Here is an 18,038-nt window from a genome sequence, read left to right on the forward strand (position 1 = left end):
AGCGGGCGGCGGAGCCCCACAACCGGGAGGAGCCGGGGGCGGCCCCACGCTTCCGGCCCGGCGGTAGCAACCTCAGCGGCCGGGACAAGGCTGTTTGGCCCGGGGGAAGAGCGAGCGAAGGGCGGCAGCGGCGAGGCCATGCGGGCGGATGTTGTGGCCCAGGGGGCAAGCTGAGGGGCCGAGGTGGTGCCGGGCGAGAGATGGTCACGGGTAGGCTTCGGGGACGAGGAAGGGGGGGTCTTAGGGGTGTTTGGTCCGGCGGAAGAGCGAGCGAAGGTGGGCAGTGGCGGGGCCATGCGGGCGGCAGGTCGGTGAGGGGCGGTGAGGGTGCGCGCCCCGCCCCGAGGGGGGAAGCCTGGTAGAGTTTGCACAAAAATTTTCATTTCTTTACTTATTGTTAAATTGGTGTTTGTCACATTATTTGTGTACCGTTGGGAGGGGTGTGGCGGGGTTCTGCAGGGCCTCAGGGGGGCTGTTGGTGAAGGTCATGGGCCATGGCGTCTGGTGAGATTCCTGTGGAGAAGTGGGACTTGCTGCTCCCCGGGAAGGTGCCGTTTCTCCCCCAGGTTGTCGTCCCAAGTGTGGTGTTGGAGAGTGGAGAAAGCTACCTGAGGTGTTCTCTGCTTTTTCTTGATAAAGCTGGGTGCTTACGGGGAGCATGCCCTGGTGGCATGGCATTTTCCTTTTCATATTTCAACTCGTATTGCCTGTTTGTATGTTTTCATGACAAATTATGCCAGGGTTCTTATTGAGGCAGCTGTTCTCATCACCTCAAGACAGTTTTTGATAACTTTTCCCTGAAAATAACCCTCAGTTGCAAGTGGCACCTGTTACTGGCTTGTGATACAAAATGTAACTTTTCTGAAGAGTGGGAAGTCTGGCACCAAAAAACTTAGGAAATTAAAGGATAAAAGTTGTGTGAACAATTTAATTCTGTCCTACATGCATATCTACTCTGGGATAGTCTTATGGCTGATCACATGCTGCGTTATTAATTAGAAACAGACCATCCATTTTCAGTCTTGGTATTCAGTGTGGCATCCAGCCCTATTTTATACTGTACAGCAAAAGCCTGGTAGAGTTTGCACAAAAATTTTCATTTCCTTACTTATGGTTAAATTGGCGTTTGTCACATTATCTGTGTGCCTCAAAACTGTTACAATATGTTTTGTTACTCCCTTGATCATATTAGAATGTATTATCATCCCATTTACTGGTGGAAAAAAATTGATGAAAAGGTAAAATGGCTTAGAAAGGTCAAGTGTAATTCAGAGGTAGTCCTGAGTCTGAACCAGGAACCCCTGACTCCTGGTCCCTGTGTTCATTCTTTCTCATTCTTCCCAGTCGTGTTTCCTTATTCACAGAAACATTGTATTTACTGCTCCTGTTTTTGTCACGTACCTTCTTTGGAAGGCTCAGTAGCACTGAAATCAAACTAGTGACTGCAAAGCTGGGCACTAAATAAAGTGGAAGTAGAAGTGCAGCCAAATGCCAGAGCTTTGACTTGGTTGCAACAGGAAGCTCAGCTTTATCTTTGCAAGTCCTCTATAAGTTAGGACCATATTTTTTTTCCTCATTTTATGAATGAGGAATCAAGAAAGAGAGATCTGAAAGCCTGACTCTGGAAAAGTGACTCAATACTTTGGTTTACTGTTCTGGTTCACCATTTTAAATTACTCCTTTAGATGTAAAGACAGTTGGTTTTTTTCAAAGTACTTAATATTTGTATCATTTTATAACATCAAAGTAACCACACTAGATAATTATCAAGTGCACCATTCTAATGGCATTAGCATTGCAAGGCATCTCTACCAAATACTGTCATTGAACAGATGAAAACACTAGAGAAGAAAGGCAAAGTGACTTTCCCAGCTATTGTGTAATACATTAATTGTAAATGAAATATTAAAACTCAGGACTGCTTTGCTCTCTACCCAAGGCTGGTTGTAAAATGGAGGTAGTTATTTTGCTAGTATCTAGCCTTTGAAAGGTAGGATTTTTTATCTAGACTTGACTTGCAGTATTGCAAGCTTCTTTAAAGAAAAGACAGCATGCATAAGCCAAACCACACATTTAATATAATTTCTAAATATGTGTATGCTGTCCCAGTTACTAGGCAAACAGATATTTCTAGATTCGAGTGGTCAGTTGTGTTCTGATAATCACTGACGTTTGCTTAGTGATCATTTTGTATAAATGACAGTATCTAGTTGTGCATAACCTGGGGACTTCCAGTTTAAAGGTTGGCTTTTGGTGAATAAAGGCAGTCAAATCCTGAATATGCATGTGGAATTGCTGGAGTAATTGCTGAGCAAATGCATAAGAGTACCAGCCTCCCAGGTGCTTGCAGCCAGTTCCACACATTGCCATTGGCAGGGAAACAAGTGTAGGCTCAGCCAGCAGTGGATATGCTGGCTTTCTACTCTGTCATCATTTGTGTCTGTCATTTTTTGATGCACTTCTCCGTGCAAGCCTCGTCCACCTGGGACATCTGTGCACAGTTCCTCTCTTGCAGTCTTACCGCAGCACTTCTCCACAGTGAAGAGAGGTCTGTTTTCTCCTGATGGGACACCAGCTGTGATTTATTGAAGTTGCTTTGGGTGGATGGCCTAGTCTAGCTGAAACCTGAAAGCTGTTTGGGATGCTCAGTGGGAGAGACAGACTTGTTACTTGTCAGCACTTTGTAGGAAACCCTAGCCTACGTGAACATGTTTATGCAAATGCCATTAAATGTGTTGTACCTAATAGAGATAAAGCATCCATAATTCATGGTCCTTGATGATACCTGTCTTCATTTGAGACAGGAGGCACTGACAAGGTAACTTGTTAATGGCTATGCCACGTTTGAGTTACCACTCCATACCCATGAACATAAATATCATTACTGAGATTTTTCATCCTGTGCTCTTTGTTTACACTATGTAAGTTTCTGTGCCTCCAGCTGTTCCTGGGACAGTGTTTACAAGACGGATGTTCTGTGAGGGAATCTAGCCAGTGAATGTACTTGATTTTTGTTTTTCTTGAGAATTAGGGATCGCTTGAATTTTTAGTAGCCTTAAAAGTTTTTAAACTCATTCCCTTTCAGGGACAAAATGGGTCTCAGATCATGATTTGAGTCAAAATGTAAGGGTTCTAGTGGTGGAGTTTTGAAGCACATTCAGCAATAACATCATAATATGAATAATTAATATTTCTAATAATGTATTAGTAATTTGAGTATCAAAGAAGCTAGTAATGCAAAAGCTGCTGTCATTTGGTTGCAGTCATCTTATTCTGAAAGGAAGTTCCTATTTTTCATTATTGATGAAACATTGAGATGTTTCTGCATCGAGAAACAAAAATATAATATTCAGGTATTTTAAAGCTGAAATCTGTCTTCTCAAAATGTAGAAATGGAAATCTTCATTGTGGATAAAGAAGTTATCTGATGTGTACTCCAGATGTAACGTTTTCAGGCCAGTCTTTTGGCTAGAAACTAGAATTTCATATTTTTAAAAAAATATTTTATGAGGAAAAAGATAAATGGGATCCATTAAGCTTTGAAAGTTAAGTACCTTATAGTTAACAGAAAGCTATAATTTGTCTTCTAAAGTGCTGGGCTGGTGATTCAGATTCAAAAGTTGATTGTGTTGAGATGTCTTCCTTACGCTAATCCTCTCTGGTCTCCCTTCTGTTGCGTGGAATGATTACTGAAATTTATATACAAGCAATTGACCACCCACATTTGAAAAATTGTATCACTGATTCCACAGTAAAGGTGAAAGAAAGAGTAGTGATCTCAGTTTCTGAAAAGAACATTGGTATCCAGAGGCTCAAGAACCATAGCGTCACTCTTTTCTTGTCTGTGTATCTCTTGAAACTGGTCTTTGGCTGTTTAGTTAGCTTACATACTTCTTTATTTGTTTGTAGGTAATAATGTTGTAACTCCTCTACGTAACTTGTAAGTGCCACAGTGCAAAGAGCAGCAGTAGCTTGTGATATAATTACATATTCTTGGGAGGTCCAGTCATTTCTGGCTATCATTAAAAAAAATAAAGTTGCCCCAACCTTTCGTATAAATTAAAATGAGACTATTACAACATGGTCTGCAATGAACAACTAGTTTTTATTACAAAAGTAGTAATAATTTCAGAATGGTATTTTATATATCTAGGCATTTTGAAACGGCTGTGAAGGAGAGGGTCATGACCAAGACCTAAATTTTAAACTGAGATCTACTTCATGTGATAATATAGATGATTACTTAGTGTTCATTGGCTCCCTGCAAAGTAAGAAAGCAAGGCTTCGTATTAAGCCACAGATAATAATTTGTGCTATCGCAGGCCTGACAGTTAAAGCAAACTGGTCTTACGCAGTCCCATAATTACTTTGTTTTTCAATGTTTCTGTGAGTCTTTGAATACAATTAAATAATTAAGACTTGCACATTTGACATTGAGATAATTCAGGCAGAGGTATAGCTGAGTTTGGAAAGCACCCTTTTGCTTTCAGATCACATGCTTAACAGCTGTAAGTGACTTGAAACTTTATACAGGTATTTATAAATAGCTGCAGTTTGTGGCTATGGTTCACTACCTCTTGTAAACTATGGGGTGATGAGCAGTCATTTTTATAATATGACCAGTTGCCAACTAATGACTCTTTGTAATTACTAAATATTTAATACTATTAAAAACAAATCTACAACAGTAAGTATAATTCATTTTAGCAGTAGCTTGAAATCACTTTTATGATAAATAAAAACTTGCAACATATCTGTAGGAAATGCAGTTACTGCCTGAGTATAGCCTACTTGAAATATCAGCTATCAGTGATACCCAGTTACTACTTTCATCAGAGTACAGTGTTTCACTAGTGTGCTGTCTAAGCGTTGATTCAGAGCATTCAGATCTTGAAGTACACAGTAATGTATACTGCAATTAGAAAAGGAAAGCAAACTTCTTTCTTCCTTCCTTTTTCATCATGAAGATAGTATTAGTATACCTAAAAAATATAAGTAAATGACAGATGTTATTTTAAAAAAGATGCCAAGATTTTTCGAAAGCATGTACTGCCAAGTAGTTCCCATTATTTTTAGGAGATGAGCTTTTGTGGAAATTTTGGACAGAGAGTTCATGGATAATTTTCTGAAATGCCCATGTGTTTTTTAATGAGCCTGTTTGTTTACCTTTCTTGGAATACTTAGGATTTCTCTTCAAAATGCTTAGGAATTGCTGTTGTGCTTTACCACAGATGGAATTGTGAGTACTCAGTCTTCTTGACTCTTCTTAGGTCTTAGATGGGTAATGCAGATATTGAAAATGTGCAGGTCTGCAGTAAACCTAGATGTTAACTGATAAGCTGCATGAGAACTTTGAGGGCAATATCTTTCAACTTGAGGGAAAATAATAAAACATTAAGAAGATAGAAATGTGTTTGTTTATTTATTTAAGTATTTATGTTTTTATTATGACTTCTGTCTGTTTGACTTTACTGTTGACTTCAAAATTTATTTGAACATGGTTGTTAGAGTGGTAGCTCTCTTATTTGCTGGAAAACTACTGTTAATGTTCAGGCACATGTGGAAGACACATTTGTGCCTTCTCCAGATTAGAGCAAAAATTGTCGAGAATGCGCTTAGTTACAGGTCCTACACTGTTTTAAGTAAATAAAATGTAGTTCTGGCGAGGGCAGAAAGAGTGAAATATTCAGGGTGCTGTAATAGTGTGGAAAACCAGCAGTAAGTCTTCATAGAGCAATTCTTCGCTGTGCAGATAGACCCAAAACTAAATCCAGAGAAAGAATATGGTAGTCCTAGCTATAAGAATTCCTTTGGGTGGAACGCTGCAAGAAGGTTTTTGTTCCTCTCAGTATTTATGGTAGTTCACTGAAACTTGTTACGTTATCTTGGTCTTTAATGTCTCACTTTAAGACTATGGTAATATTTTTAAAAATGAAGGAAGATAGTAAGGTGTCCTAAATTAAGCAGCTGGTCCAAGAATGACATAGAAAACTAGGAATGATACCCAAGATGAGTGTTTTAATGATTAAAAACCCAAGACCTTTGTCTCTAAGTAAAAAAAAAAAATCAATGAAAATATCTTACCAGTAGTAATAGTAAATAGTAATGTTTCCTTTTAACTGAAAACTTTTGCAGTCTTTTTGAGCATCTGTGTAGAATTTGGTCACGGTGGTGGTTTGCAGTGTGCAGTGCAGGGCTCAGCTTTCCTGTCCAGAGAAGCTCTTAGAGGATGCTGAGATGAGAAAGAAGATGGTTTCACAAGCCTATGTTCCACGTTCCCAGTGGTCAGTGTAATGGTGTGTTCCTCAAAACAATTCTTAAGAGCAGTGGGCTTTTCTTGGAAATGCTTTCTTTAGCATATCCAGCTTTCTTGATGTACTACCCCATAGATTATTTCCACAACCGAAATCTACGTTTGTATCAAGCACAGATTCATACTGCAATATTTCATTGTTATTGACAAATGCAACACTAAAGTCATGAAATTAACAAAGAAAAGCAGGCAAAAGAAAATAGGTGAAAAATTGGTTATCTGTTAGCATTTGAAGTATTTTCTTTGCATGTGGTAAGTGTGATATGCATGTGTAAAAGTGTCTGTGTATGTACCTAAGGGTGTTCTATAGAGAAGGGGTTATTGTCATGACTGCCATTTCTGTTTAAGAACTAGGGACAACTCATGTGAGGCTATGAAGCTGAAATGCAATACCTTTGTCAAGGTCCCATGTTTTTTCCCCTCTAACTACTGATAAACTTATTTCAAGTGAGCGGCTGAATCTTGCAGGATTTAATAGCTGAACAAAAGAACTGCAAATGTCTTTCCTGCTACACACTAGAATGCTTTAGTAGATGTCTTTATTTCTTAATTGCCTTACCTTATAAGAAAACTTTTCTTCTTCTCCCTCTGAAGTCCATAGCTCGTGCACACATTTCTTATTCTTCTCTTTGCCCTTGTGAAACATGCTCTAGCAGTTTCCTGATTTTGCAGATGAGTTTGGGGTAAAGAATTAGGAAGGAGTGAGGAGACTGCATTTTTATATCATTCTCCATCTTGCTCTCTTTATTTAGCAAAACGTCTTAAAACCACCAGGAAAGCGTCCATCTCACCAGCCACATGACTTTTATGCCTGTGTCTGGTCTTTCCGTGGAACTGTACCGCAGCTTCTGTCCAGCTCATATTCATGGGTTTCCTTTCTACGGAAACCAGCATCAGAGGTGGGAAGGAACAGAGATTTTCATGGATGCCCAAATTTTGCCTTGACACCAAGTTAAGGTGCAACTGAATAGTGTAGCTTGATCTAGGAACGGATTCCTAGATCCGCTACTGTAGACTTATTCTATTAACCAGATAAAATAATCTTCTTACAGGAAATAAAGATAACGTCAGACTGAAAGATAAACAGCACCGCCCCCCAAACCTGACTGAGATCCTGTCAAGGGCTCTCTAATGTGTTCAAGTCTTTGTGTGAGAATACACATACAGTTCAGTTCATGCCTTAATGTACTTTACCCTCCGAGTTTCTCAGTGTTGGGGATGTGCATGTGTTCTATCTCTTGAACAAAGCAAGCTATTTGCCTGTCAAAATGTAATGAAGTAATGATATTTTCACTCGCTGTTTATCATTATACTTTCTTCAAAATAAAAAACCCCAACCTGAATATTACATTTCTTAGTTGTTCTCAGTGGCACAGGGGGAATGTTAACTCATGAAGAATAAATAATTCAAGATTGTTTGCTGTGGTGAAGAAAAAGCAGTGGGGTTTTGTTTTTTTTTTTCTTTTAAGTATTAGATTAGAGGTATGATTGAAATAGTAAGCATTAGTTGTTTTCTAATGGAAAAATATGAAAAATTCTAGAAGCTTTTGAAAAAGCAGAAGGATGTATGGAATGGCATTTACAAATTGAGCTTTTAAGAAATTGAATAATATATACGTTAAACATATTTTCATAGAGTGCACCCTTCTATTATCATTTTATTTTATTCATGAAACATTTACAGTTTAAATAGTTGAAAGGAAAAAAATACAGTATGCCTGGAATGAATTGAACAAGGTCAATTTAGAAGTATTTGAGGACTGAAAATAAAAGCCCCCATCTTAAGTAATGCTAGTGTCTTCTGTAAAAATGAAAGGCTAAATACAGTAGAAGCTTCAAAGCAGTTTAGTGCTAATGTGATAGTGGGCACCAAATGAAAACAAGCAGTGCTTTTATCAGAAGCCACAAGTGTGATGTTCCTCTGATTTATTAAGATGCATGTGTTTGAAAAGACTTGGGCACTTGCGCTTTGTTAAACTATAATGTGCATGACTGACAGAAATAGATTTTTTTAATTAAAAAAACCATACAACAAAACACAGGTATCTTCGGACTTTGATTAACTTCCTTTTAAAAATATGAAATACAGTGGGAAATTTAGATACGCAGTATCTAAAATCCTTCATCATGTAGTGATTTCTCTAAGGTTTTGTTACTTATATATTTTTTTTTAAGTCTTTGTGATAGCATTCATATAATTCCCAAAACTGGTAAGCCAGGAATGTGTGCTTGAGCATATGTATGAAAAATCCCAAGAAGGTGGCCAGTGTAGGTAACAGTGTACAACCAGACTGTGTCTACCTAGAACAACTCCTTCCTATGATAAGCTCGGTTTAGCCAAGCATTTAAAGAGAAGCTGGCATAAGCAGACCTAACATGTTTACAACTTTGGAGCTGACTTTTGTAAGACTAATTCCCCAGCTAGTGTGTGTCAGAATAGCTCTATTTAATCAAGGAAGCCTTGTTGCTGCGTGCTATCAGAGGAAATTTTGCCAGTGTTTTTCATGAAAACTTTTTAAGGTTTTACATACTTGCATTCTCTTTCTGTAACGCCATAATCTTATCATCAGAACTTCCAAATTTGTTTCTCTCCCTTATCAGTTCTGTTCCTTGTCCAAGATTAACCATTTTAGAGGAGGTTAAATGCATGAAACGGAGTCTGTAATGACTGAATTGGAGAAAAGATATTTTCTGTGCAAGTTTAAGGCAGATCCTGCATTTATCAGTTTGGAAACAGAAGTATTTTTTGCTTACAGGGTACATTCAGGACAATTTCATTTTAATTTTCTTGTAGCGCTCTTGCCAAGCTATTGTCAGTTGGTTTTCTGTGAGAGTTTAGAAACAGCTCTATTTCATTGGCAAACTTTCAGCCCGTATTTCAACACTGAAGTTTATAGAATTCATTAAAATGGCAACCCATACTCTTGTATTTTAACTTGCAAGTAGACAGTGTATGCCATAAATTTTCTATTCCCACCTGCTGTTAAGTCCATACTGTTCTTTGTGGATGACATGTATAATAATCATTATTATTCATTTTGTACACCACCTCTTCTTTAAAACATGCCTTAAATAATATCATGAAAAGGCAGAACTATCCTTCGAAGCTGTGACAGCTCATTCATTGAGTTTAATGTTTTGGAGACTCCTGTGAGAAGCTAGTACTTTTTATCAGAAATCAAGTGTTGAACATTAACCGTATTTAAGATATTCTAAAAGTCAATTATACTATTTTATTTTTCTCACCACAATTATGTCACAGATGAGCAGTGTAAAATTTAAATTGCCAGAATGTTCATATTCTCCCCAAAACAGTCTGTTTTGCTTAGTACACTGAAAAGAGCAAAGTTTTCACACTGATCTAGCAAAAAAAAAAAAAAAAAAAAAAAGTAGTAAAATAAAAGGATTGCCTGAAACAGTACTGGATAAATGATAGTTAAGAATCTAAGTCTTTATTGAAGTAATAGGAGTCTTTTGAGGAGTGTTTCCAAACTTAAATGCCTCTCTTTTTATAGGTTTATGTGTCTTACTGGAAGATCAGATTAATGAAAAGTTTCACAAGAGGTTTAAGCAACTGTCATTTTTTGAACATGACTCTTGAACATGTGTTTTCTTTCTGGATATTTCCATTCTCAGTATATTGTTAAAGTCTTGCTCACTGAATTTTAATGTCCTAAAAAGCATTTAATTTAATAAGCGTTTCATCGTGTTGTAGTCCTAATTAGCCAATCCAGGTACCTATAAGTGCATTACACACTACAGGACCGTGTGGCACTGCAGTCTGTCTGAATTCAGTGAAAGTGTTGAGGAACCTGCTCTGGTACAAGCCTGCGAGAGCGAGTGGAAGCATCCTCAGGACTAGTTCCACAGGTGCTGTAAGGCTAATTCCACACTGGTAGATGGTGCTCCCTAAAGAAGGGGATTTGTGGAGGCCAGCAGTAGGTGCTAAGGAAGTGGGAGCCATGCAGGGTGTGTTGAAGGGAGGTCATTTTGAACTAGCTGTAGTCTGGATGTATGGTATTAGCAGGTGGTGCACGTTAGGTGTGATTCTGAAGCGCGTGTTCTGCTTTACTTTCATCTGAAAGGTATGGATTTTATATGCTCCAAGGCTAGTCCGTAAGGTGAAACAAAGCCTGGTAAGTGAGGACAATGGGATGAATTGTTTTAAAAGTATACTTGTGATCTTAACTGAATATTAATGTTGACTCACTGTAAGCCGTAGCTGTTGCTGCAAGTGGCAATCTTCCCCTCCTGTGAACTTCAGAGTCCTGGATTGATCCCGTGCCTCATTTTCCCTTTTGTCAACAGAAATGTTTAGGCAACTGCAAGGCAAAAAAGGCCAGGGAATTGATCAAAGCAGCAAATAAAAAAATAAGTTGCCGGGATGATTATAGGCAACCGTGTAGTAGAGGTATGTAGGACTGCCCTTTCTGGCAGTGTTCTTTGGGTTTTTAAGATGTTTGTGCCATTATAGCAGTAATCTGCAGTAAATGGAAGATGGAGCACATGCGGTATAAACTTCAGAGGAAGAAATGTACGACTGCCCATTGTATTTCATATCTATACCAAACATGCAATCCGTTATTGCTGAGCAGCTGCCATGCGGTGGTATGTTAAACTGTGGTATCTTGAGGGGTCTTAGAGCAGACACTAATGAAATATGTGTACAAAGAAGAGGTTGATAGACATATGACAGCATCAGCCTGTTTTAAGATTTTTCTTTTTCTGGTTATTCAAGAGGAAAGTAAAAATTTGGTTATATGGATTTGGTCAAACAATGAAGGGCTTGATGATGTAAAAAGCAGGATGCTTCATAATTCCTTTGTCCTCAAGCTTCTGAGTTTTACTGTACTTGAACTACACAGGTTCTCTGACTGTAGTGAGCTAAGGTTTAATTTGGTCTCAGAAAGGTTCAAGAAGAACTTGATTTCACTTTCTGTTCTTTACCTTTCTAACTAGAAATGGAAGACAGTGTTCTTGAAAAGCTAAAAGATGAGGTGAGATACTTTTCTTCCAGTTACATAATTATGTAGACATAGTTTTCCTCTTTCTATCCAACAATGAGAATACACAGCAACGACAGAAAAGTATGCTAGGTAGGTAGAGTATAGTAAATCTGTTTGCAAGAACCTGAACATACAGAACTTCTAATTGGTTCATTTCCAGGAAGCAACCCATTTGGTCAAAGGTGGCAGTAGTTATATTAAAGCTTTCTGAGAAGGCTGTCTGCTAGAGGAGGATGCAAAACTTATACTCAAGTAACTCTCCGATTTGGTCCTATTTTAGGACCAGTAATAATTTGAGAATGTTTGTTTATTTTACGGGGGGAAGATAATGGAATGTGTTAAACTTATACTGAGGAGATATGCTTACTGGAGAAAATGTCTTTTGAATGTTATATAAGCTGTAACGGTATTTGGGCATTGCAGTCGATTTTGCAATCCTATGGGTGAATTGTGTGAAGGCAGGCTTGCACTCACATGACTAACTCCATTTGTTTCTGTCTGATGGGCGGAAATAGAAGTAGTTTGTTATATAGCTAGTGTCTAGAATCTTTGTCTTAAGGCAGTGGAGGGAGCTGAGGTGGGTTTAATATGGACAAATCAGCTTTCTACAGAGGTTGTTGCTTAATGTTTTATTTACCTTGGTTTCTAACTCACTGTTAGCTCTGTCATTGCTCATTTGGTGAAGCTACATGTATTTATGTAATGATTTTCTACTTCATTTACTTCCTTCTGCATGCATCGGTAGCATGAATGCTGTTTAAAAGGGTCAACACAAAAATATAAAGTCTATGTCCAACACTGATTAGAGATTTATCTTGGGTTTTTTGTTGTTCTTGTTACTGTTTGGGGTTTTCTGGTGACTGTCATGTATTTGTCTGAAAGGGACAAAAGAAATTAAACCAGAGGGTACTTTCTTCTACAGCCTCATAGCTTAGACATGTTATACATCAAATAGAAACTGCTTCTCACACTTCCTTTAATTTCTGGATGAGTGCTCAAGTAAATCAGATGTGTTAAAAAAAAAACCAAACCAAAAACAAAAAACAAAAAACAAACCCCAGCCAAAAACCAGTGGTGCCCAGTGACAGGACAAGAGAAAATGGGCACAAACTTAAGTATAAGAAGTTCCACCTAAACATGAGGAGGAACTTCTTTGGTGTGAGAGTGGTAGAGCACTGGAACAGGCTGCCCAGGGAGGTGGTGGAGTCTCCCTCTTTGGAAACGTTCAAAACCCGCTGGCACACGTTCCTGTGCAACCTGCTCTAGGTGGACCTGCTTTGGCGGGGGGGTTGGACTAGATAATCTCCAGAGGTCCCTTCCAACCCCATATGATTCTGTGATTCTTGTGACAATGATAATCTGTAACTTAGGAACTGTTGGGATGTCATCTACGTTTAATTCAGTGTATTTGACCATGTTGCAGAGAACACAGAAATTGCAATAAGTGGTAATGTGTCAATGATAATCTGTAACTTAGGAACTGTTGGGATGTCATCTACGTTTAATTCAGTGTATTTGACCATGTTGCAGAGAACACAGAAATTGCAATAAGTGGTAATATTTATTGGAAAACATTGTCATATAATGCTGATTGTCTGATGATCAATGTCTGCCAAGTCCCTGATGTACAAATTACACTACTTAATATGTAAGACATGGTCCCTGTGTGTGATGCAGCAGTGTTTCTGTGTGACCTCCCCAGATCACAGCAGTTGGAACCACAGCAACTTGCCCAAAATGTTACTGCTTGCAAGATCAGTGCTTTCTGTTTTGTTGTACATGCACCATTCTCTTGTGGTAGAGGTAAAGGTACTGGATTTCATGAGACAGTTTCCCCTAGTGCTAATATTTGCAGAACATGTTTTCCATTCTTTGTTTCTTATTTTGAAGAAATTAGAGATAAGAGTTTACAAGAAACTGAAGTAACAATGGAATCAAAGGTGGCAGAGAAAAAAAGCAACAGGAGGCAGAATAAAAAGAAAAGTTGAATTTAAACGAGCAGGGGTTAAATGTGATCATAAATTCAAAAATTCCTGTGGTAAGTCAGGGTGGGCAAATTGAGAGAGATCCTGACAGTAAAAACAAAGAAAGAAAGAAAAGGACAAATTGGCTTACCCTAACAAAGAAATTTTGAAATTGAAAATTTTTTAAACATTCCGTTTTTTTAGAATTATAGTTACAGTGATAGTGTAAGGGAAAGCTTCATGTGGTGGTTGTTTCTGGTAGCGATAGGATCAGTTAATACAAGCTTGATAAAGCTTGTTCAGATTTTTGTGTGAGCTTGGAGACTTTTTCCACAGCAATCATAAAAAAAGTAGTGTATTACTACAGCTCTTTATACTGTCATTATGGCATATTCTTCTCTTCATTATTTGTTTGTGTCTAAAGCATTTCTGAACTACCTGATTATATTTTGCTAAAATCTACCTAAGGTGTGATTAGCTCTCAAGGAAGGGACTGTAATGACACAAAATTTTGTTTCATTGCAATGATGACAAAGGAGGAGGTGTACCTTGAAACAGAGAACTGAGTTCTGACCTCGATATTCCATGTTTGTGTTTAGCCTTGTTCATTAGAAATGAGGGCACGCGTCCATCAGTAGGTATTCAGCTGTGGATGAACAAGGCATTCACAGGTGAAGATACTGTGACATTGTTACACTTGCATATGTATTCACAGGACAAATCAGAAAGAGAGGCCTTGACCAGGGAATAAGGCCATATCACTTTTCAGGAGAGGCAGCCTTTTGGGCATAGTGTTACCTTTGTCAGGTTTGATAGTCGGGTATCTTTCTAGTCTACCTGGGTCCATGCTGTGGAAAAGTACCCGAGGTACTTTTTTGGCTCTGTGTTCTCATTGTCACTGTAGGGAGGGTCAATGGAATTCTTTCCAGAGAAAGCCCACAAGATCAAGCCTAAACTCATCCCATTTGTAGGAAAGTTGTTCCTCTCTGAAAAACCTCATTTTATCCACTCCAGAACCTCACTGAGCTCAGTGAGAAAAATGATGAAGACATAAGGCTTGATTCTATACAGATAGAGCAAGTATTTGTTTTCAAACGCAATTTAGCAAATAGTGACAGAAGGTACATAAATGCTGAAAATGTTCTTATTACATGCTAGTTAAATAGGCAGTTGAGAATAGAAGTGCAGCCACTCTGCTGGCTGATACAGTGATGGCAGGAATGTCCCATGCTTTAGGGTAATTGCTTTAATTGAAACAGGTGTGCCACAACGCTGCAGCAATTTAGCTTCTTCGTGATCTCACTCTAAAGTTTACAAGCAGGCTTTTATAATTTTCATTTCCATTAGTGGATTGTCTCTGAGAAGCAACATGACTTACTTCAAAACATTTTCCATTATCTGCAAGTAGTTCTAAAGTGCTTTCTGTTGTCCTTCCCACGATGAATCCATTTTGGCTTGCTTCAGGGGATTTGCCTTGCCGAATTCCAGCAACCAAGAATTAAAGATGCTTTTTGAGATACATTTACTGGATGTGTGTCAGGTGCACTAAATGGGAAAATCATTGCCTTCTGGATAGGTGAGGGGCAGCTCATTATACTAAGGCCACTGATTAGTGCTGAATTAAATGTTCTCATTCTGTTTCCAAATGTTAAATTGTGGAGGTTGTTCGAAGTGCTAGTGAAACTTTTCCCATAGTTCCTTATTTATCATTTTAAGTGATCAAGGCAAGCAATATGAAGAGATGAATGGCTGAATCTTTGTGAAAAAAATTGCAAAGGGCCCTAGAGACTAGAGGTCTGCCGGTTCTGGGGTTTCATTTGAAGTATGTATGCCTGCCATTTTCATCCTATGTACAGCTCAAATAGAAATTAATCTTGAGATTAGACTAAAGGTTTTGCAAATCTCCAAGCAAAGATAGGAGTCTGGGTCTCTTACACTTTCTTATGCTCCATTTTTTGTCATTGTGTCATGACCCTTGGCTATACCTATAGTTTTATTCTACAGGGTGAAAGGAGTGTGGGGGAAAGGGAAAGCAGAGAAGATGCCTCAGAGGGAAACCAGACATTTTTCAAACCCTAGTCATTTTAAAAAACATGGACGTAAGACTCTCTAGATGAAGAAGGCATGTTTCTGTGGAATGGGAACTCATGGTCATGGGAGAATATGTTATGCATTCACCTTGGGTGACATTTGATTTGAACAGTGAAACTAAAATCTTAAGATACATAGAAGTCTAATCAGATGAGAATGGTTGACTTCTAAAGTCTTGAATTCCTTGCCTGGAAAAAAAACTACTGCTTTTTTTTTTTGTCTCTAAGTTTTTAGCATGGGATGATACTCATGGTAATCCTGGATAGTGTAGTTTGCTATTCACAAAAGAATGAAAGATGCAATGGATGTCATTCTGTATTGCTTATATTCCCTCATTTTTTCATCAATATATTATGAGAAAGTGAGCAAGACCTTCAGTTCTGTGCTTTTCCACTTCTCCTTTGAGATATTCAGCAGCTGTATGTACTTTAACAAATTTTTGCTCACTACATGCTGATGGAGTTCATACATTTCTTTCTCAAATGTCTTTCCTTTTAAGACTGCCATTTAAAAAAAAAATAATAAAACAACCTCCCCTTCCCCAAGTGAGGACATCTGGGACAGGAAGAAATAAAGGGGATGAATTTTCTTTCTTTAGCAGTTGATCTTCTCCTTTCTCAATGTAGTGTTTGAGAACAATTTGAACAGGAGTTTTCTGCACACAGATATGAAAAGCTAACGCAGCTCAGCCAAGGATTGTAAACAAACTTGAATTCCTGTTTCATTAGGGTAGACTGTGGCAAGCATTTTGTGTAATTATAGGAATTCCTGGGTGGAGTGAGCAACAGGGAATGACATTGTTGTGCTCCAGTATCCTAACTGGAGAAGGCGGTGGATGACCCCAAGAAATATGGTGAGCCATCTTTCGGTTAAAACTTGGGTAAACTTTGGTGTTCAAGTGTCAGGGTTTTTTCTTTACCAAAGCATCATAAGGCAGTGTGACTGTAAAGCCAATTTTTAAACCCTAGCCTAATTGAAATCAGATTTAAATAAGTCAAACAAAGTCTGTTAATGCTGATTTGCTGGAAACTGCTGTAGTAAAATGCAGATATCTAGAAGTAAAGCATGTCATCTACACACATTAAGCCTTTAAAAGGTGGGGAATAAATTGACATCTGTGGAGAGGGTTTGTTTTTCTGAATCTTGCAGTGTTGATGTTACCAAGTTGATGGCTGTTACCAAGTACTTGCTAACTTCTAAACACACAGAAACACACATTCTTTTACAAGAATGCAAGATTCATAAACTGAGGTACCTGTTTAAGACTAGTCATGAGCCCTCAATCTTTGATTTGTTTCCTTTACCTTCTTGATGTTTTTAGTGCATTACAGAGTTCTTGAAATTTTCTTTCACTTTCTAATATACTTGCCTTTTTTCTTTTATTTTTCTTTTTTTTTTTTTTTTTCTTTTTTTTTTTTTTTTTCTTTTTTTTTTTTTTTTCCCCTTCCATACTATGTCCTTTAATAGTTGCTGTAAAGGAGATGTTCTTTTGCTTTATGTGTACAAGTTTTTGGTTCCTGCTTGGTGATACTGGTCTGCAAAGATGTTCTTGTTTTGTTTGGTTCTCATAAGATTCAGCAGGTCTTGTCAAAGAAGGCAGTATGGTGCACAATATAATGCTTTTTTTGGGCAACCACACATCAGTAAGTAGAGAATAGTTTTGCTTGTCAGAAGAACCATTTCAGGTTATGGATGACTGCATAATTTCTCCTACTGTTTCTCATTGCTGAACTAATAATACATTTTATTTCTACCTTTGAGTCAGTTTCCAAGTAGGAGTAGTTGAAGCATGGCTTAATTTTGTCAGGATATGATAGTTTCTATTACATTAACTTCCAAGGGAGCAAAATTCATCTCAACTTACATTATATTCCAAGTGCAGTAAGAAATATTCAGTGAGAGATGAAAATAATGAAGGGGAAAAAACTCTAGTTGAAAAGTTAAGCATTGTTACTGTTTATTCAATATTGGGTAGTGTTGCATTAAAGCTATAGACTTCAGCTTTTGTTATTTCAGGTTAAAATGATACTGTTTTGAAGGCAGAGTTTTGGGTGGGCTTGAATTTTAAAGTAAGCTGCATGCAGACATCTGCACCTTAATGAAATTTCTGAAGGCAAAAAAAAATTGTCTAACAGGAAAAAGCTAAAGGCACATGAAGTAGATTTTAGATAGGAGACTTCATAGTTATTCTGAGGGTAAACTATGACTCTACATTTAAACTCAGGCAAGCATTTCAAAATAATAGTATTTCAACTTTTAATGCAATTTTGGGGAAGTAAAATGTAAGTCTTGCATTCCTGCTTAATATCAAAGTTAACTCTCAATCTAGAAGGCAGATCAATTGCAGAAGAAAAGTACAAGCATATAATTCAAAACAAACCCCCATTTGGTTTCCCACAGGTAACTTGATAGCACTAGCTGCTTTTTTCAAGCCAATAAAACATTGCACCTAAATGCAGCACAAAATATCTCACTTTTATGAGTCTTTTCTCAACAGTATGACTCTTCCCTCTATATAGATGGAAAAGACAAATTAAATATGGCAGCCATATTAAGTTAACATTTTATGAGATGTATGCTGCAGAGACTTTCTTCCATCAAGTGTGGTGCTAGATATATTTCACTCCCTTTTCTTACAAAATAAAGCTTTCTTTTTCATATGTA

General features: G+C 37.8%; 1 protein-coding gene across 1 annotated transcript in view; it reads left to right on the forward strand.

Annotated features, from left to right (window-relative positions):
* Positions 1 to 294: 294 nt before the first annotated feature.
* BANK1 (B-cell scaffold protein with ankyrin repeats 1) overlaps positions 295 to 18,038 on the forward strand; it is a 153,710-nt gene continuing 135,966 nt past the window's right edge. The window contains exon 1 of the mRNA XM_014940406.1: positions 295 to 307. Within this exon, the coding sequence (XP_014795892.1) occupies positions 295 to 307 (13 nt within the window). The remainder of the gene's footprint in view (positions 308 to 18,038) is intronic.

Source organism: Calidris pugnax, unplaced genomic scaffold (genome assembly GCF_001431845.1).
Source record: "Calidris pugnax isolate Ruff unplaced genomic scaffold, ASM143184v1 scaffold34, whole genome shotgun sequence".
NCBI lineage: Eukaryota > Metazoa > Chordata > Aves > Charadriiformes > Scolopacidae > Calidris > Calidris pugnax.